The sequence below is a fragment of the Loxodonta africana genome, chromosome 14 (assembly GCF_030014295.1).
Source record: "Loxodonta africana isolate mLoxAfr1 chromosome 14, mLoxAfr1.hap2, whole genome shotgun sequence".
NCBI classification, from domain to species: domain Eukaryota; kingdom Metazoa; phylum Chordata; class Mammalia; order Proboscidea; family Elephantidae; genus Loxodonta; species Loxodonta africana.
In genome coordinates this window covers 62,968,546-62,991,237 of record NC_087355.1, presented here as the reverse complement: position 1 = coordinate 62,991,237, position 22,692 = coordinate 62,968,546, and the positions used below count along the sequence as shown (strand labels likewise).

Genomic DNA, 22,692 nt, shown 5'->3' with positions numbered 1-22,692 from the left:
GGACTTCTAGCACAGTGTTAAATAGGAGTGGTGATAAAGGCCATCTTTGTCTTGTTCCCATTCTCAGGGAATGCTTTAAGCCTCTCTCCTTTGGCAGTGATGTTGGCTGCTGGTTTTGTACACAAAAAAACCAAACCTGTTGCCATCGGGTTGATTCCAACTCATAGTGACTCTACAGGACAGAGTAAAACTGCCACATAGAATTCCCAAGGAGCAGCTGGTGGATTCAAATTGCTGACTTTTTGGTTAGCAGCTGAGTTCTTAGCCACTGTGTCAGCAGGGCTTCCTTTATTATGTTGAGGAATTTCCCTTCTATTTCTATTTTACTGAGAGTTTTTATCAGGAATGGGTGTTTGACTTTATCAAATGCCTGTTGTGCATCAAGATGTTCATGTGATTCTTTTCTTTTGTTGTATGTATAGGTGGATTACGTTGATTGATTTTCTAATGTTGAACCATCCTTGCATACCTGGTATGAATCCTATTTGGTCATGGTGTATTATTTTTTTGATATGTTGTTGAAATCTATTGGCTAAAATTTTGTTGAGAATTTTTGCATCTGTATTTCATGAGAGATACTCATCTGTAATTTTCTTTTTTCTGGTGTCTTTTTATGACTTTGGTATCAGGGTTATTCTGGCTTCATATGATGAATTTGGGAGTATTTCTTCCTTTTATATGCTCTGAAATAGTTTGAGTAGCACTGGTGTGAGCTGTTCTCTACATGTTTGGTAGAATTCTCCAGTGAAGTCTCTGGGCCAGGGCTTTTTTTTTGTTGTAGGAAGGTTTTTTTTTTTTTTTTTTTTTAATTACCTCTTCAATCTCTTCTTTTGTTATGGGTCTGTTCAAATTTTCTATCTCAGTTTGTGTTAGTTTAGGTAGGCAGTGTGTTTCTAGGAATTTGTCCATTTTGCCCAGGTTCTCAAATTTTTTGGAGTACAGTTTTTCAGAGGATTGTGTTATGATCTTTTTTATTTCAGTTTAGTCTGTTATAATGTCCCACAGGCTGTTTCTCCTATGGGTTATTGCTTTCTCTCCTATTTTTCTTTTGTCAATTTGGCCAATGGTTTGTCAATTTTTTTTTTTTTTTTTGATCTTTTCGAAGAAAAAACTTTTGGTCTTGCTGACTTCTATTTTTTTGTGTTCTCTATTTCATTTTTTTCTTCTCTAATCTTTATTATTTCTTTCTTCTGACGGCTACAGAATTCCTTTGCTCTCCCTTTCTATTTGTTCTAGTTGCAGGGGTAATGCTTTAATTTTGTCCATTCTTCTTTATTGATGCATGCATTTTTTTGCTATAAAGTGACCTCTGAGCACTGCCTTTGCTGTGTCCCAAAGGTTTTGGGATAAATGTGTTTTCATTCTCATTTAATTCTAGATTTTTTTTTTTTTTAATTCCCTCTATTACCTAGCTGTTTTTAACTAAGGTGTTATTCAGTTTCCATTTATTTGATTTTTTTTTTCTTGATCTTCTTATTAATGATTTCTACTTTTATGATGTTGTGATCAGAGAGAATGCTTTTTATTATTTCCATGTTTTGTACTTTATTGAAAGTTGCTTTGTAGCCTAAAATGAACACTATTCTGGTGAATGTTCATTTGCATTGGAAAATAATGTATATTTTGTTGCTGTTGGGTGGTGTGTTTTATATGTCTATGAGGTCAAGTTGGTTGATTTTGGCCTTTAGATCTTCTGTGTCTTTGCTGAGTTTCTTTCTAGATGTTCTGTTCTTTACAAAGAGTGGTGTGTTGAAGTCTCCTACTATTATTGTGGAACTATTTCTTTTACAAGTACTGTTATAGTTTGTTTTATGCATTTGGGAGGACTGTCACTGGGTGTGTAGGTATTTATTAACGTTATGTTTTCATGGCGGAATGTTCCTTTAATCATTATATAATATCCTTTCTTGTGCTTTATGGTTGATTTTGTCTTAAAGTCTATTTTATCTGAAGTTAGTGTTGCCACTTCTGCCCTTTCACTTACTGTTTACTCGATACATTTTTTTCCATCCTTTAATTTTTAATATATTTGTGTCTTTGTGTTTAAGGTGTGTCTATTGTATACAGCATATTGATGGACCACACTTTTTTTACCCATTCTCCCACTCTCTGCCTCTTTATGCTTTCATTTAAGCCATTTACATTCCGATTATTGACAGGTATGAGTTTATTGCCCTAATTTTGCCATCATATATAAAAGAGAGTTTTGTAGGATATATTTTTCATGGTTTGCAGTTTTTTTTTTTTTTTTCCTTCAAGGCTTTATTATGTCATTCATTGCCTTCTTTCCTATGTAGTTTCTGCCAACTAACCAGAGCTTAGTTTTATTGTCTCACCTTTGTAAGTGACTTTTTGTTTCTCTTGAGTTGCTTTCAGGATTCTTTCTTTGTCTTTGGTTTTGGCAAGTGTGATTATATGTTTCGGTGACTTTTTTTTGGATTCTATCCTATATGCAGTTCATTGAGCTTATTGGATAGTGAGTTTTTCATCTTTCATGATATTTTGGAAGGTTTCTGCCAGCAAATCTTCAACAATCTTCTCTGTGTTTTCCATGTTCTCCCCCTTTATTGGAACTCCTATCACACACATTTTTGCTCTTGATCATGACCCGCATAATTCTTAGGTTTTCTTCACTTTTCACCATTCTTTCCTCTGATTTTTCCTCAAAGCGACATCTGTGGATTTATCTTCAATCTCACTGATTCTGTCTTTTATTGTTTGAATTTGCTACAACTATCTATTAAGTTGTCCAATTCTGAAATTTTATTGTTTGTCTTTTGGATTTCTAGTCGCTGTTTTTGTATGATTTCTACTCTTTTTTTTTTTTTTGGTCATTTTGTGCTTGTATTATTTTCCCAAATTCTTCTATTGCTTTGTCTGTGTTTTCCTTGATTTTGTCTGTTTTTCATTGCCCTTTTTTTTTTCTTCTGTTTTCCTTGATCTTTTTCCTAATCTCTTGCAAAGCCCTAAATATTAGTTTTTTCAAATTCGATATCAGGTAGTTCCACTGCCTTTTCTTCTACCAGAAGGTCATCTGACTCTTTATTTTGATCACTTACTGCTTCTATCTTGTCCTGCTTTTTTAATATGTTTTGTTATTGTTTACTGTCTCCAGGGCAGTAAATATTATTTTATTTATTTATCGATTGTAGGTTTATCTGTTTTTGTTTTGTCTTGCTTCTTTGTTTTGTTTTGATATGTCAGGGTGGGCAGACCAGGCATGTTTTACTGCTTGCTCCTCTGTGGGCACAATAGCTCTCATCATCTTGTCCAGGTGAGGAGGGTAGCAGCAGGCAGGGTGAGCCCACTTCACTGCACACTTGGTGAGCTTGGACTGTGTGGGCGCTTGTCTGCCTCCTGATGTTGGTCCAGTGGCATGGGAGCATTCACAGCCCACAGCCCCTTACCACAGCCCACAAACCACAGCTGGTGGTGTCAGATGGGGAGTGGTATGGTCTTGCTTCCCTCTGTTCAGCACCTGGTCAAGTGGCAAGTGGGAGGGTCTGTGCAGGCCTGGTGCAGTGGTGGCCCTGAGCCATGATGCTCTAGTCATAGCAGCATGATGAGGGCCAGCAAAAGGGGGGTGACATACGGGGATAGGTAGTGAGAATAAATGAAAGAAAAAAGAAGGAAAAAAGGGATAGCTAGTGAGTAGGGGCAGGGCAGATCTAAAGGATGATGAGATGTGGGGGAAAGTGCTGTACCAGGCTAGGTGAATGGTAGAAAGCAGCAGGTCAGTGCCTCTCTAGTCACGGTGGTGCAGTGTATCTCAGTGGGAAGGGAGAAAGGTGGCATATGGGGCTAGGTGGGAGAGAGAAAGAAAGAGAAGAAAAAATATAGTGGGATATGTTGGGTGGGGGTGGAGCAGTCCCAGGGTGGCTCCAGGTTGGTGTCTCTCTACATTAGTGAGGCATAGCCTGGAGGGAAGGGTATATTGAGTTGGTATATTGGGCTAAGTGGGAGAGAGAAAGAAAAAGTAGAATTAAAAAAAAAAAAAAATTACACAATGGGAACTAGCAGGTGGGATTAGGGTGGACCCAGGGTGACAGTGGGCCTGTGGCTCTCTGCCCTCGGCCATGTGGCATGGCTTGGTAGGAAGGGGTAGAGGGGATGTATGAGGCTAGGTGAGAAAAAACTAAAAAAAAGTTTTTTTTGTTTTTTTTTTTTAGGTGAGAGGGAGAAAGAAAAGGAAGAAAGGGAAAAAAGAGGCACTGCAGGAGCCAATGGGTGGAGATAGGGCAGTTCCGGGCTGGTGATGGCCAGTAGTTCTCTATCCAAGGCAGGGTGGCATGGCCCATTGGGAAGCTGTATAGCTGACATACTAGGCAAAAGGATAGGGGTTGGGAAAACATGTTTCTCTAGTTACTGGGTGCTCTCTCACCTGTTGGAAGCTCTGTGAAGTTGCATTCCTGTACTGCCTGTCTGCGGTCATTGCTGGCTGTGCCCCAAGATGGCAACACTGTGCCATGTCAGTTGATAGGGGACCTCTATTCTGTGTCTCTCTTCATTCTCTGTTTTTCTGCAGTTTCTTCTTCCATTTGGTGTTTGAACTAGTTCTTTATTGCTTCATTTGATTATTAGGGTTTCAGGATTGAAGTTTGTATCTATTTTACTTAGTTTTTCCAGTCTTTGCTTCAGAGGGATGACATGATACGTCTATCTAGGGCACCATGTTGGCTCTGCCTCCTTATTATTATTACTCAACAATTCACTCTTTCAAAATCTAGGTTCCACTCTTGTTGATATCAGATTACTATACATGATATTGGCCTTCAACAAATTCTCCTACCTCCAAATAAGTATACCTTCCTGGCTTTGGTCTTGTACTTCCCTGTCTTAATCATGAAAATCTAAATACCAAAAAATCTCTATAGGTTAATAACAAAGAGAGAGAGAGAATATACTTGATGTAATAACAAGGTTATATTTTTAGAAATTGATTGCCTCGGTGTAAAAAGAGCTTAGAGAGTTGATCAGTCAGAAAAATTGTTTACTTCTTATAATAGAGTTATTGAAATAAGAAAAAAAAAACAAAAAAACTCTTCTTACTGCCCTTCAGCTTTCTCCCTGATATCAACTGACACGCAAACACAATCATAATACAATAGTTTTAAGTTTCTGAAGGGCAGGGACCATCTTCTACTCATCTTGGATTTCCGAAAATACCTACCACAGTGTCATATACTTATAGCTGTTAACACATAAGCATAATAATAATAATAATAAATCTCTGCACCAAGACAAAAAGACAAACCTACTGAGACATATCAACAGAAAAGGTATCTTTGCAGACATTAGCATGGACAAGACATGAGCTGTAGAGTTCTGTAAGACCACCTGACTGTTGTTTTTTCCTTTTTTATTTAGGAATATTTGGACCATGGTAGGCATTCCAATACTGTTTGTAGAAGAAGAAATAGAGAAAATATATAGAAAAGGAATGCAAATAAACTGGGTTTCCTCCCCACCCCCAATACTATAATACTGTCTATTATAACCAAGGTACCTTGTCAGAGGGCTAAGTATATATAAAAAATGAAGTATCCATAGGTGAATACAAAGATGTACGTGCTGAGATTTTCACCTTCAAACTACCTTTACAAAAAAAAAAAAAAAAGTTGATATAGAAATCTGTTCATAATTCAGGGTAAAAATCATGACACACACTCACACACAATATGCTTTTGTAAGTAGGTAATTAATGAAAACTTTGATGCTATGTCTATAAGTGAAGTTAAAGCTACAAATATTAACTACTTAGTTGGCTAAATGAGCTAACATTTATGTTGTTCCATCTATTTCACAGTCCTTTATATATTTTTATTTTGAAAACTATATATTAATCTTCTGCTTTTAATCTACTTTTTGAACTGTTACACTACTGGTGACATTTCAGATATTTTTTAGCTAATATTTTCCAGCCATCATCAACCTAGATTGCATGTACTGTGAAATGAATACATAAATCACTCTTGATAGCACTGTGTTAGAAGAAAGAGTATTAAATTTAGTTCCATAAAAAGCAAAAGTTATGTATTTATATGAAAGAAAAAACATGTTGGAACATAGAACTGCAATTATTATCTCTAATGGATGCACTCATATACCTGGAGTGACTATAAAGAAAATCAAGCATTGAGCCTAATAGAAATGCAATAGATCCTGTTCTTTATTCATATTTTATTTCAGTGCTTGAGAAAGATTCCTGAGTGCACTTATTTAGGGCTTTTGCTCTTTTATTCCAGCACAGAGGAACTAAGTAGGATTAGACTGTATTTATGAACACTGGGGTTATTCAGCCCATAAATAAATATGTATTAAATGTTTTTTTTTTTTTTTTTTAATTCACAGGTGATAGTTTAAAAAAGATGTGTTAAAAGCATAGGAATTATTTGAAGACTAACTTTTGAGAAAGATTGAAGACTCCCTCCCCCATGGCCCAAAAACACCCTTTACTGACCACTCATGAATACAGATTGTATACAAAGTTGTCCAAAGCATGTAGCTCTTATCCTCAAAGCCTTTGAGGGGGGGTACTGAGAAGCATTAGCCATTGAGGCTGCATTCAAAGAGAAAGGACAGGATTTTAAGTGTGACACCTAGGTTTGGGAAAGTATAATTAATAATAAAATCACTTACCAACCCAGGTGATTAGGAGAGGTTTCAGTTAAATCAGGCGTAAAACCTGGTCTCAGATACAAATTCATATGCCTCCCAACAAAAGGGAGAGATACCATGCTTGCCCACAGTAGTAATTCTAATTTTTAACAATGAAATGGTAACAGTAAAACTGTAGATCATTTTAATCCATATATTCCTGAATTTTAATAAATGAGTGATTTTAGAGTTTGATTAATCTTATAGGAATCTGTAAAAGTTTTCATAATTCTGGATGACATGAAAATAAATGACTTTCTCCATCTGATACGTTATGTTCTGGTTTCCCAAAAGTAAGACTTAGGTGTATTAAGGGAGTCTTTACCATTGCCTGGGTCTTATGTACTTGTAAGACGGCTGTCACAGCATATGGGACATGTGAGTAGTTTTATATGTGTGTGTATATATATATATATATAAATTTTTCTCTCTGCTAAGATTTTAGAAATTGTCTGTCGTTGCATCCTACCACCTTTTGCCTTTAGATGGTTAGTTAGCAAGAAAGTCAAGATAAAGGCAGATGGAATCAATAACAATTTTGATCTGCCCAAATCCACATCAGTAAATTTTCAGAAATCCTCAAGAAACTCTTGATGGGAAAAAAGGGGGGTGTGGCGAGACTCACTTGTCTTCTGGGCAAACTGCTGCAGTTTCTCCCAGCTCACTTTTAGCAGATGGATATGAGCAACCTCTTCCTATGGGTCTCCAAAGCCATCCATAGTTGTATAGGGTGGTGAAAAATCGGCTACCCCTTGATGCAGTGGGTTGTGTTCCAGTCCCCAACATGCTTGATCCACCAAAGAAATGAAGTATTTGGTTGCAGAATTCTATACAAACTTCATGCGTGGAGCTATAAACTGGTAGCATAATACTGAGGACTTCTGCAAATTTCTGAAACACAGGGAAAATAAGCCTTTAAAAGAGTAATATCAGCTGACAAGAAAGGCACTTGTATTACCCAGGGGGCCTGAGAAGCCTCTCAGGGGCAACAGGTTCACTGGTAGTTGTGTAGGAAGAGCTGGTTTTTCTTGCATTGCAATAAAAAAAACTGCAGAATTGCATGGCTCTTTGTCTTCTTCCCCCCGCCCCCCGCCATGTTCTTATTTATCAGCCTAACACTTTTTATTTATTAATTTTGCATTCTTTCAAGTGGTCGCTATGAGTCTCAATCGACTCGACGGCACGGTTTTTTTTTTTTTTTTTTTTTTTCAAGTGGCTACTGCAACTACCCTACATCCTGTCACCTTCATGTGGGAGCACAGATTTTTATCCAAGTTCTCAGATATTACTTGATCGCATTTCTTTATAATTTTGGCTTCCCTAAATACATGGCGTACGGATGATACAGTACTCTTGGAGGTGGAATCTGTGCTAAGGCATGAGACATGCAAACGGGGCAGGCAATTTATTACGAGAAGTTGTTCCCTTGTCCCTCTTTTCAGGGAAATCCACTAACAAAGGGGACCACTTACCTAAAAGACCACTGCCTCCGTCTTCCCAGGAATTTATCTGAAGACAGGAAACATAAAGAGACAGGATCAGTAGAGGAAGCAAAGATAGAGGATAAAGGAGAAGGAGGATTCTTTGAGAGAGAAAGTGCCTTTAATTCCTACATTTCCTTTCCATTTTTCCCAGTTTTTCCTCTGGCTATGGAAATTATTTTAAACTTTCTTCTTAGGCTGATATTCATCCAATAAATACCACTAATTTATTTTCTTGGGAGTGGATCTTCTAAGAACTCTCTCAAATATATCGATTTATTCACATTAAAGGAACCATCCTCAGGCCACTGGAAGACTGGATTCTCATATGTATACTCATTCCAAATGTGACAGACCCATTTAAGAAGACCTGCAAAGACCAATATTCCTGGCTTCCCGTAGTTTTCCACCATCAAAGCTAATGGTGATCCTGATAGAATTTGAAGACCCCTAATTACCCATGATTTATAAAAAAGGTTTGAACTTGGAGAGGATAGTTTGTCCAGCTAATATTCCAAAAGAATGGAGCACTAAAACTGGAGAATTTTTGTAATTCAGGTTCTCTTACATGATTATTGTGACCTTCACCTGGTTCACTCAATTAAGGAAGTGGTATTTTATCCCATTGTCATCAAACTGTTGGGGAAATATAATTAAAAATAAAATCTCCAGCTAACTCAGTGAATCCTTTCCACAAAATGTAGAAAAGAATGAAATTATTTTATAATTGAATAAGCATTAAGCCAGACTCTTATACCTATTATAGGTAATCTGTGAAGGAGATTGCAAAGAGAAAAAGAAATCTCACCTTTCTATAGCCAGGGACATACAAGCCATGTTAAATGTCCTTATGAAAAGGAAAAGTAAAATTTCTTATATATTTAGGACAAGGAGGAAGTTATATCATGCAGCCAAGTGTCTAGGCATAAATTTCCACAGAGACTGGGAAACAGCGTGCCATTCTCCTTGATGTTCACATTTCAAGGAGATGGCTCCAAGGCTCTAAGAAAGACATTCCTGGGACACAAAACTGGCAGGTGGCTTATTTAGCTTTAAAAATATATATATATTTTTTGCATACATTTCAAAGAGGCAGAGGAATCATTTATAATTTCAAGATTTCTATAGAGAATGCTAAAGAGAAGCAGTAGTGGGAGATGTGTGGTTATTTCCCTTTTGGCACCAGGGAAAATTCTAATTTAATTTTTTAAAATTGTATTTACTCTTATACCAGCAAAGAGTTGGGAACTAGGTAGAATGAGAGGTAGTAGGGGTACATGTCAGTCAGGTAACAGTTTAGTCTGCATGTGTTAGCTGGTCTTTATGAACTAACAAAATACTCTGCTAGATGTTTCAGGGTAGCATAGCAGTACAGAACTGAGATGGGTATTGTTGATGCTTTTGTGTGCTGTCAAGTAGATTCTGACGTGTAGCAATCCTATAGGACAAAGTGAAACTGTCCCATAGGGTTTTCTAAACTGTAATCTTGGCAGGGGCATAATCCAAAGTCTTTTCTCCTGCGGAGCCACTGGTGGGTTCAAACCATTGACGTTTTGCTTAGCAGCGGAGAGCTTAACCACTGTGCCACCAGGGCTCCTTCAAGAAGGCTATAAGAGGATGTTATAAAGATGAATAATCAAATCTTCTCATAAAATGTAATTTAATATCCATTCTCAGATAAATTATTGAAGTATTTGATATGATGTAGCTGACATACTTCCTGTAAATTTATTGCTCTTGTGTCCATGTGATAATGGGTTTACTTCACTTCCTGTTATGTCTCTAGCTGGAGGCTTTGCTCTTGCTGAGAAACCCAAATCTGTTTTGTACTTCAGCTCAAAAGATTGGTACCTACTAATTCACCAAATTGAAAGTTCTCGTGCCACAAACGTTAACCATAACACCTTTTTAAAAGACAGTGTGTCTGTGTGTAGACACACACATTACAAAAGATGGTATATGTGCATGTGTGTTTGTTTTATAGTTTAATAATTTTAAATTTCGGCTGGAAGATAATTAGCATAATCTGAAGTTCCGTAATATAGCATCTTGATATCTCACAGAGTTTCCCAATATCATGTATAATCCCACAATTAAAACAGTATTTTACTGAGTTTCTTTGTGATAGAGTCCTATAAATTCTGCAACACTAGACGCAGGTGACATAGCTGGACTGCTAATGCAATCTGCAGATATTTTTACAGTGTTGATGGCCGACCATGGAACAGGGCCATTTTGCTGCCATGGTCACTTCACTGACATAGTCATTTGTGCTGCCCTCTGCTGGTCTAATTATACTGTAGACAGCCTTTAGGAGATCACCTCTTGGGGTGCCCTTTTTATTATAAGCAGACTCTTTATGCTTTCTCTTTTGGTATAATTTTCTAGCAGTCTTCATGCTTTTAATAATAAAATAGGAAGACACTTAGGAATTTCTTCTTTCAGAGACTTACCAATTTACTATAATTTAGAATCCCCTACCAATATGAATGGGTAACCCTGGTACCAATATGGATACTTACTCAGCAACGAGTCTTTTTTTTTTCTCCTCTTTCTATGCTTGATAGACTTGTTCCCCCCAATCTTATTTACTCATTTTCATCCCTCCTTTATATGACCCATGGCTTTGTTTCGAATATATGACTACAGTATTATGAATGACAGAGGAAACATGAAGTAATTTCCCTTGTTAGTGTTATAAAATTGAGCATGACTGAATGACAGTTTATTAATGCCTAAATTCAGAAATGCCACATGAAATTAAAATAAACTATTCAGAGTGAAAGTTATATATGACATAGCTAGCCTGTAATGTAGGTACTATATCATAAGGCTTATGTGCCTTATATCAATATTATAAAGGGCTCAATTTTGCTCCTTCCTATTTTATTATTTTTCATAGTATTTGGATGTTTTTCACAACATATCTACAATGAACTTCTGTGAAACTTGAAAGGTTTAAACAAAATGCATTGTCTGTGTTAAAAAAGAAAAAAGGATTTTTATAGATCATCTTTTTCTCTGCAGTTTAAAAGGAAGCCTACCATTCTCTGATGGTAGAAAATTTAGTAATCTTGCCTCAGGGATATGAAAGATTCGCCCTAGTTAAACACATAAACTAGTACTTGTTTATAATAAGCCTTGATCATTAAGTTGTGTACCTTTTCTGTGTTGTTGCAATAACATATATCTTGTAAGTATACCTGCCAGTTTTGTTTTTTAGCAAGAAAGTACTAAGAAGCACAGCTGTCTCATAAATTGCACTCAGAGAGTCTTTAGATAACCCGTTTCTCCCTTTTTTCTCCATTTCCGTTAGGTTAACTGGAAGCTTTGTGCCAGACTTGATAGTGAGCATGAGTAACCAGATGTGGCTGCACCTTCAAACAGACGAAAGTGTTGGATCTGTTGGCTTCAAAGTTAACTACAAAGGTAATGATGAATTGCTACTGTGAGGAATATGTTATCTTAATACCACCAGAGAATGCTTTCCAATTCAAGTTTAATTGCATCTACAAAATAAAAGTTCTCAGAACACAAGCAAGAATACATTCCTATTAAATAATCACCTCTTTAACTACAAATGCTGATTTCACTTTTCTTTAGAAAAAACTATTTTTCTCTTTAAAATGTGTCTATTTTGCATACCTTATTTCTCCCCCAGTCCACTCTACTATCCCTGTGTTTCAGCCACTCTGAACTGCTTGTCTTTCCCAGAATAGACCATGCAATTATATACACTTTACGCAATTTTACTGACAAAAAATACACTAATTATTAAATACTTAAAAAAAAAACAAAACAGTAAAGGACTAAATTACTCCAAAATTCCAGGGAACCAATTTTTTTTTTTGTAATCCATTAATGAGTCAGATGAAATACATGATCTTAATGTTGAGATTATTAATGCCTACGTAAATTGTGACTCATAAATTTATTGAATTGGTACTGCCCATCTTGGTGTTGGAGCCCTGGTGGTGAAGTGGTTAAGAGCTCACGCTGCCAACCAAAAGGCAGTATGAATCCACCAGCCACTCCTTGGAAGCCCTCTGGGGCAGTTGTACTCTGTCCCACGGGGTTGCTATGAGTCAGAATCGACTCAATGGCACACAATAACAACAACAACGTGTGTTGGTGGTGACACAGATTAATGATTTACTACATGTGTACAACAAAATATTTTATTCCAGTTACATTCATAAGAGAGAGATGTAGGCATCGTCAACTCATGAATATCTTGGACACATGTATAACGTTGATTAAAGTCAAATAGACACAATGTATATACATACATAGCATGCGTATTACAAATGAAAATTTGGAAGTCTAAGTAAAAAAATATGTAAATGTTGATAAATTCAACTGAAATCCATGCTTTAAAAACTGAAAATGTAAATGAAACCATTAGAGCATTACATTGCTTGAATTTATTACCGTTGTGGTAAAAATAATTAGTCTCTATCTTATCAGTTAAACAATGACAGTGCAAATTTCTCTTACTTGCATAATAATAATTTCTAATCAGACTTTCCTCTTTCAAACACCGACTTGCCAAGCCTTTGTGTCTGGACACATGGAAAATGAATGCATAATATTATCAGGGAGATGAGACATGCAATTTCTGTCTTGTGAGCCTGTGCCTAAACTTGTGCCTAATATTAATTTGAATAAAAAAAATTAGGTCAGAAAATTTGTATAAATTTAGTTAAGGAAAAAAAAGAAAACTTTACCCTGATTATAGTTTTGAATATATTCCTCCATTTAAAATCTACATCTATTCCCCAGTTAAAAAAAAAAAAAGGTTAAAAAATTTAAAGAATTTTTGGATTATGTTGGAAGTATCTACATCTTGATTTTTTTTTTCCCCCTCTAAATGGCTAGGTTAATCCGTATGTTCCTCTTGGTTTTACTATTTTCTTTACTGTTTGAAGGTTACCTTTGGAAAATCTATAGTCTTTTATCCTTAGAAAGTCTATTAATCATTAATGACAATGGTTCAATGGGAAACAGTTATTAAAGCTCATGAACAGGTTGGAGCAGCAGGGGCGTTCTACAGGTATTTACTCAGCTCTCATCCTGCTGCAGTTCAAGAGCTGAAAATACATTGTAAAGGAGCACAACTAACTTTATTTTGTTCTCTTTCTGCTCATTTTTCAACATCAGTAATTCAAAATATATTTCCTAAGGATCTGTCTATGTGCCAGGTACTGAATGAGTTGCTGAACGTAGGAAGAACAGCCAGATACCACCTCTGTCTCAGTATAATCACAACAATATAGTGACAGAGAATAAAGCATACACAACTATGCAAACACAACTATTCACAGAGATGAGAAATTTGAAACCAGCCCCGGAGATTGTCAATGAATAAGACTATATTCTTCTCCCTTGCTTCAAACTCGCCTTTTCCAATCTAACCTCCACACAGATAATGGTGATCTCCCAGCATCACAGAGGTGATTGATTATGTTACACTCCTGCTTAAAATGTTTCCATGACTCCCCATTGCTTAGAGATAAAGTCCAAAACCTCCACAGATCTTATCTTCCAGATTTTTTTACCTTTTTTTTTTGTCTTTCTCCTTACACTCCAAGTTCATCAAATTATCGTTAATTCTCTGAAACCAGCAGGCTGTTCACACTTCTGCTTCTTTGGACATTCAATTCATTATACCTGGATTCTGACACTAACTTTAACTCAGCATATCCTCACTCATCCTTAAAGACAAAGTTCAAGTATTTCCTCTTCTGTGAAGACTTTCTTACCTCTACCCCTGTAGAAGACCACTTCCTCTGCTTTATAAATCCCCAGTACCTATATACTGTATAAGCAGACAGAAAATATCTTAGTTGTGTTTGTTTCTTTCAGCAAACCGCCTGCTATGTCATCATAGGGGATTAACTGTCAGTCAGCTAAGCTGAACAAAGAAACCCTGGTGGTGTACTAGTTAAGTACTATCTGCTAACCATGAGGTCAGCAGTTCAAATCCACCAGGTGTTCCCAGGAAACTCTATGCGGCAGTTCTACTCTGTAAGGTCACTATGAGTTAGAATCCAGTCGACAATGGGTTTGATTTTTGTTTTTTTTAAGCCGAACAAATGATTTGGCCTATATAATATTGTTTAATATAAGGTAAAGTTGTCTTCAAAAGTTTAGTTTACCATGATTTCTTTTTCCTACCATAAAAATCATGTTTTTACATTCTCCATAATTTAAAATCTCAGCTCAAAGTTGAAGCTGGGTTCATTTTGAGAAGTTTCAAATTTTGATGTGCAGATAGCTTCAGCAACTTTGCCTACTAAAAATAATTTCCATAATTACCAAGCTCTCTGTTAAGTACTGTGTTGCTTCTAAATGGAATACCTGCTAAAAACCTTTCCATATTTGATCTAAAGACATCTGCTTTTAGTGTTCAACCCTAGATTTTGCAGGAGATAGCATTAAATGTAGATACCCTCTAAATTGAATATATATTTATTGTGTATATTTTCACCTTTAATTTTTTCAAATTTAAAATATGTAATTTAGACCATTTTTGTGATATATTTTGATTTTTAAGTTGTGTTTTGCTAAATTCCCTAAGACAGTGTGTTTGAAACTTGATTTTAAAGAAAATAAGATTTCAAATCAAATCTCTGGTTAAAAATCCCAAATAGAAAAAGATAATAGCCGGGCTGCTCTGGTTGAATGAGAGTGAAAAGAGCTTTAGTGCCCCTAATTGGTCAGATTGCTCCTCATTTCCTCCAAATCTAGGAAGAACCCTAAGTACTAAATAACATAGTTTGAAAACAAGTGTTCTGACACTATACTATTGACTGAGACACCAAAGATTTATCTGTGAATATAAAATGGTATATAAATGCCTGGTTAGTTTTCCATTATCTTTAGAGCTTCAACCTTATCTTTGAAATTATCACTCCTGCTCTCCCCCCATGGTTTGTGTGGAAACCCTGGTGGCATAGTGGTTAAGTGCTACAGCTATTAACCAAAGGGTCGGCTGCTCGAATCTATCAGGCGCTCCTTGGAAACTCTATGGGAGCAGTTCTACTCTGTCCTGTAGGGTCCCTATGAGTAGGAATCGACTCGACGGTACTGGGATGGGTTATGGCTTGTGTACTGCCTATCTTAAAATACAAACAGCAACAACAACAAAACAAAAGCTGCAAATCAAAAAAATACTCTTTATTCTTATTAATTTTCATTCAGCGTTTATTATGTGCATGACAGTGTGCTGATGCAATACAAAAATGGGTAAAATACTACCCAGCTCTTGAGAAATTTAATGATATTCCTTACTTGATAAATCCACTAGTGTCCATGTCGGATGTAACACATCATGGTCATCCCTAGTCATGGAGGTGGAATGAGTGAAGGAATGGGTTTGCCCACCTGGTGATTCAACAAGTGGCACTAGGTGTTCTTGCTGGAAAGGAAGAATAACCTGGCTGTTCATCTTGCCCCAATATCCCTTAGAGACATTAGTTTTTTTTTTTTTTTTTTTAATTGCCATTATTTCAAATGCGTATTAACCAGGAAGGAAGCAAAGGAGAAAATAGCTATTTCCAGTAGACACATTAGCATCCATTAACACTGCACTATTTTTTATGAATGTTTTCATTTTCATCTTAGAAAGCCTAAGGAACATGAAAGGGGTAATTAGCAATTGCTAAAAGCCATTGTATTCCAGTTATTTTGCCTACATTTACTCATTAAATAAGGAGCCCTAGTGGCCAGTGGCTAAATGCTCAGCTGCTAAAGAAAAGGTCTGTGGTTTGAACTCACCAGTTTCTTGCAGGAGAAAGGACCTGGCAGTCTGCTACCATAAAGATTACAGTGTAGGAAACCCTATGGGGCAGCTCTACCCTGTCATTTAGGGTCATTATGGGTCAGAATTAACTCGATGGGACACAACAACTCATTAAATCTCATTAGAACTCCAAGAGGTGAAAATTATTGCTTATTTTTACAGGTGACACAACTGACTAGAATGTAAGCATCTTGATGATAGGAAGTTTGATCTGTTTTCGTTCACTGCTTGTATCCCCAGTACATAGCACAATGAGTAAGCACACAATATTGGTGGAATCGGCATTAAATCAGATGACTCCATGTTCTTTTCATTATGCAAATTTATATTCTAGGTAAATTTTTGAGGGGCTTTGGGAAACAGAAATTTAAAAACCTAGAGCAAAGCTTGAGACGCTAACCAGTGAGAAAGGCATGAGAGCACCACAGGATTGAGTTATACTACAAGGTTCCAGTGTCTCATCAGGCACCCATGAAAGTAAAGTGTAAACGTGTGTGTGCACACACACAACAAAAATCAACTGATTTCAAATAGAAGGTATCTATACTTTTTTATTTCCACAGTTACTTGATATTCCTAAAGAAGAATATTAAGAGAGCTTAATGTCTATGGCAGGCGCACATAAAAAAAAAAATCTTTAGCCTTTATAGTGTTCTAAAAACATGGCATAATTATTCTCCCTTTTTAGAAATCTGATGTTATACTGATTTGATTAACTTTCAGTTTTGTGACAGTTTGCATCCTCAGCAATGTAGCCATAATAAAACACATATTGAGTGGTTATTGGTACCGTGTACTTTTGTAGGCACATGTGTTGTCTCATTCAGTCATCAGAACAACAGTATGAGGTAGGTAACCTTATTATCCCCATTACTGAGATGAGGTAATTGAGACACAATGGATTAGGTAATTTGTTCAAAATCACATGATAGTAAGTGGCAGAACTAAATTCTGACTCTGAATTCTGTCTTTTTAGACTACCACCTTTAAGAAACTTTATATTATTCCCATAAATCTTAGCTTAAGGTTAAATTTATTTAGACATTTAAATTTTGAGATAGCTCTCAACTAAATTACATGACTAAACTTTAAAATTTTGATGAAGCCATATGCTTTTATGGGATGAGCTAACATTTTGAAATGGAACAACTTCATGAAATATGATACTTTTCTTGAACTATTTAGAAACAATTTTTATGGTTTAATGTAAGCTCAAAAAGACCATTTTCATCATTTAAGGCTATGAAATAGAAAGTCCATTATTTGACCAAATTCAAGTCTTTCATTTAGTAATTAGGACATATGCCATAGATAACATGGACTGAAAGCAAAGATCTGAAGATTAAACAGCTAAGTATTTACAAGTGTTTGACCTAAATTTAATTTAAAAACATAGCTTTCTTTAAAAAAAAAAAAAAGAAAAAGCGCTTATTTAATGATGGCGTCATTTTTTTTTAACTCATCTAACAGTGTTTTTCAAGATGGATTAGAACACTTTTCAGGTAGCTTTTAATGATATTTTAACATGTCCATCAATGTTCTTGTTATTAGTTGCCGTCCAGTCATTATGTACAACAGAAAAAAACACTGCCTGGTCCTGTACTGTCCTCACAATTGTTGTCATGCTTGAGCCCATTGTAGCCACTGTGTCAGTCCATGTTGTTGAAGGTCTCTCTCTTTTTCACTGATGGTCCACTTTGACAAGCATAATGTCCTTCTCCAGGGACTGGTCCCTCCTAAAAATGTGTCCAAAGTGCATGAGACAGAGTCTCGCCATCTTTCCTTCTAAACAGCATTCTAGCTGTAATTATTCCAAGACTGATTTTTTTGTTCTTCTGGTATATCCAGTATGCATCCTCAACGCCATAATTCCAAGGCATCAGTTCTTCTTTGGTCTTCCTTATTCATTGTCTGGAAACCCTGGTGGCATACTGGTTAAGAGCTAGGTGTACTAACAAAGAGTCTGGCAGTTCAAATCCACCAGGCAATCCTTGCAAACCCTAAGGTGCAGTTCTAATCTGTCCTGTAGGGTCATTATGAGTCAAAATTGACTTGACAGCAACAGATTTTTTTTTTTTTTAATTCATTGTGGAGCTTTTGCATGCATATGAGGCAATTGAAAACTCCATGTCTTGGGTCAGGTGCACCTTAGTCCTTAAGGTGACATCTTTGGTTTTTAACACTTTAAAGAGATCTTTTGCAGCACATTTGCACAATTCAATGCATCATTTGATTAATTGACTGCTGCTTCCATGGGTGTTAATTCTGGATCCAAGTAAAATAAAATCCTTGACAATTTCAATCTTTTTTCCGTTTATCACAATATTGCTTATAGGTCCAATTATGAGGTTTTTTTTTTTTTTTTTTTTTTTTCAATGTCGAGGGGTAATCTATACTGAAGACTGTAGTCTTTGATCTTCATCAGAAAGTGTTTCAAGTCCTTTTCACTTTCAGCAAGCAAGGTTGTGTCATCTGCATATGAGTTTTCCTCTTATCCCCATTCCCTTTTCTTCTTTACATAGTCCAGCTTCTCGGATTATTTGCTCAGCATACAGATTGAATAAGTAAGGTGAAGGATACAACCCTGATGCACACCTTTCCTGATTTTAAACCACACAATATACCCCTCGTTCTATTCTAACAAGTGCCTCTTGATCTGTGTACAGGTTCCTCATGTGCATGGTGAAGTGTTCTGGATTAACCATTTTTCACAATAAACCTGTTGCTGTTGAGTTGATTCTGACTCACAGAGATCCTATAGGACAGAGGAAAACTGCCGCATAGGGTTTCCAAGGAGCAGCTGATGGACTTGAACTGTTGACCTTTGGTTAGCAGCCAAACTCTTAACTACTGTGCCACCAGGCCTCCATTTTTTTCCACAATGTTATCCATAATTTGTTATGATCCATACAGTCGAATGGCTTTTCACAGTCGATAAATCACAGATAACATTCCCCATGCATCTGTCAGTTTGTTGTACTGTGGTGGCTTGCATGTTTCGGTGATGCTGGAAGCTATGCCACCAGTTCTTCATTTATAAGAAAGCAAGAGGTCATTGAAAAGACAGGAAAGAAAGAAAAGACCAAGATGGATGTCAGAGGAGACTCTGAAACTTGCTTTCAAATGTCAAGCAGCTAAAGCAAAAGGAAGAAATGATGAAGTGAAAACTGAACAGAAGATTCCAAAGGGTGGCTTGAGAAGACAAAGTAAAGTATTATAAAAACATGGGCAAAGAGCTGGCGATACAAAACCAAAAGGGAAGAACACACTCGGCATTTCTCAAGCTGAAAGAACTGAAGGAAGAATTCAAGCCTTGATCTGGATAGTGGAGGATTCTCTGGAGAAAATATTAAATGATGCAGGAAGCATCGAAAGAAGATGGAAGGAATACACAGAGTCATTATACCAAAAAGAATTGTTTGACATTCAACCATTTTGAGAGGTGGCATATGATCAGGAACTGATGGTACTGAAGGAAGAAGTCCAAGCTGCACTGAAGGCATCGGCAAAAAGCAAGTCTCCAGGAACTGATGGAATATCAATTGAGATATTTCAACAAGCGAATGCAGCACTGGAGGTTCTCACCCTTCTATGTCAAGAAATATGGAAGACAGCTTCCTGGCCAACTGACTGGAAGAGATCCATATTTCTGCCTATTCCCAGGAAAGGTGATCCAACCGAATGCAGAAATTATTAGTCATTAATATCACACACAAGCAAAATTTTGCTGAAGATCATTCAAAAGCACCTGCAGCAGCATATCAACAGGGAACTGCAAGAAATTCAGGCCAGATTCAGAAGAGGACGTGGAACCAGGGATATCATTGTTGATGTCAGATGTATCCTGGCTGAAAGCAGAGAATACCAGAAGGATGTTTATCTGTGTTTTATTGACTATGCAAGGGCATTCAACTGTGTGGATCATAACAAATTATGGATAATTTTGTGAAGAATGGGAATTCCAGAACACTTAATTGTGCTCATGAGGAACCTGTATATAGATCAAGAGGCAGTTGTTCGGACAGAGCAAGGGGATACTGATTGGTTTAAAGTCAGGAATGGTGTGCTTCGGGGTTGTATCCTTTCACCATACTTATTTAATCTGTATGCTGAGCAAATAATCTGAGAAGCTGACTATACGAAGAACAGGGCATCACGCTTGGAGGAAGACTCATTAACAACCTGCATTATGCACTTGATACAAGCTTGCTTGCTGAAAGTGAAGAGGACTTGAAGCACTTACTGATGAAGATCAAAGACCATAGCCTTCAGTATGGATTACACCTCAACAGAAAACAAAAATCCTCATAACTGGACCAATAAGCAACAACATGATAAACAGAGAAAAGATTGAAGTTGTCAAGGATTTCATTTTACTTGGATCCACAATCAACACCCATGGAAGCAGCAAGTCAAGAAATCAAAATATGCTTTGTGCTGGGCAAATCTGCTACAAAGGACCCCTTAAAGTGTTGAAAAGCAAAAATGTCACCTTGAAGACTAACGTGCACCTGATCCAAGCCATAGTATTTGCAGTAACATCATAAGCATGTGAAAGCTGGACAATGAATAAGGGAGACCGAAGAAGAATTGACGCCTTTGAATTGTGGTTTCGGTGAAGAATATTGAATGTACCACGGACTGCCAAAAGAATGAACAAATCTGTCTTGAAAGAAGTACAACCAGAATGCTCCTTAGAAGCAAGGATGGCAAGACTGCGTCTTACATACTTTGGACATGTTGTCAGGAGGGATCAGTCCCTGGAGAAGGACATCACGCTTGGTAAAGTACAGGCTCAGCGGAAAAGAGGAAGACCCTCAACGAGGTGGATTGACCCAGTGGCTGCAACAATGGGCTCGAGAAAAACAGTGATTGTGGGGACGGCCCAGGCTAGGGCAGTGTTTCATTCTGTTGTGCATAGGGTGGCTGTGAGTCGAAACTGGCTCAATGGCACCTAACAGCAATAACGACAATATGCTAACAGTTCAAATACCAGCAGAGTTACCCACAGTGGACAGGTTTCAGTGGAGCTTCCAGACTAAAACAGAATAGGAAGAAGGACCTGGAAGTCTTCTTCTGAAAAAAAGTAGCCAGTGAAAACCCTTTGAATCAGTAGGTGAGTTTATAAAAAAAATATGATGTGTCTACATCATGCAATATTGTGCATCAATAAAAAAGTACTAATACATGCAACAACGTGGATAAAAATAAAAACCATTGTGCTAAGTGAAAGAAACCAGAAAAAGAGTACATGCTGTATGAATCTATTTATAAAAATTCCAGAAAATGCAAACTGAAGCTAAGATCCACAGTGTCAGATGAGTGGCTGCCTGAGCACTAGGATGGAGGGAGTGATGATTATGTGATTACACAGAGAGAATGTTCATTATATGGTTGTGGTGATGGTTTCATGGGCATACACATAGTGAAAATTTATCAAATTGTGCACTTTAAATATGAGCAGTAAATGTCATCAACTGTGTAATAAAATTAAGTAAGGCATATCATTAATATTGCCAATTAATGTTTCAAACGTGAACACTGATTTTAATCGATATTATTTTTAATGATATAATTAATTTGAAGGAAGAGTATGAACAGAATCTTTTAACAATTTTTGTCAGTTAAGAAGGCAAGAATAATATTTTCTTCAAAAAGATTAAATAGAATAGAATAATATAGTCACAGTATTTATATTTTAAATGTTGAAGTGGTTGTACTCTCTTAGGTTTTTCTCTTTCTTGGAGAAAAAGAATCTATTAAAAACAAGAGTGCCAGAGATATAATAGACATTATAATAGGGTAAATTTATACCCAAGCAACAAATGAAGCACTGAAAAATTGCATTCATTTTTCCATTTTTTAAAGTAAAACATTTCTAGGCTTATGCAAGGTATTTAAAACTGAAAAAAACATTATAATCATCACTTGTCTCTTAATCTTGGTGGTACATGCCTAAGACATACCTGACTTCCTCTGGTGAGGAAATCATTCTTATTGAAACTCAAAACGTTGTTCTTTGCTTCATTTATATGAACTTTTCCACCTTTTTATTGGAGTATTTCTCAAGAAGTCCTACCACATGTAGAATTCCAAAATCTATCTCTGATATATTTCATATTAGAGACAGTTAAGAAAGAAAGAAAGAAAAAAAAACTTTGTCTTTACCATGCAAGATTTGTGTAGTGGAGAAATGATCTCTGGCAAGAGAGTTATTTGTATGTATATTTTTTTGTCCTTTTAATTAGTATGTTTAAACTGAGATCCTGCACTATCCATCAATAAATATATCAATCTGCAATCCAAAAAAGAGTTTAATGAGATGGCCATGAAACCAAAATAACTTTAAATATTTAAGAATTATTATTAAAAAATGATTCTTAAATGTATTTATTTTTGAATATGCATAATGAATAATAATAAGTCTTCCAAGATGTCTTTGAAAATGTATGAATCCCCCACATCTTCCCATGTATTTCTTAGTTCTTAGCTATAAAATCAAATTAATGAAATAAAATTAAATAAGGCATATCATTGTTTTCTTTTTTACGAACATTTCCTATTTCCCCATATCCTGTCCGTTAACTCAAGAGAAATTCAATTTAAGATTAAATTCATCTGTAGGACATACTTAATGATGATTTGATATTCTCTTAAAATAGTACTTTATCAATAATAAAAACAATGTTTAATTATATTGAAAATAAAATTTAAATAACTAAATTTCTCAGAAACTAAATTATTTTCCAT

At 36.2% G+C, this 22,692-nt stretch overlaps 1 protein-coding gene across 3 annotated transcripts in view; it reads left to right on the top strand.

Annotated features, from left to right (window-relative positions):
- Positions 1–22,692, top strand: part of CSMD3 (CUB and Sushi multiple domains 3) — a 1,388,861-nt gene that overhangs the window by 736,920 nt on the left and 629,249 nt on the right. For all 3 annotated transcript variants that reach the window (XM_064268007.1, XM_003408442.3, XM_003408441.3), the window contains one exon: positions 11,455–11,567. In XM_064268007.1, the coding sequence (XP_064124077.1) occupies positions 11,455–11,567 (113 nt within the window). The remainder of the gene's footprint in view (positions 1–11,454; positions 11,568–22,692) is intronic.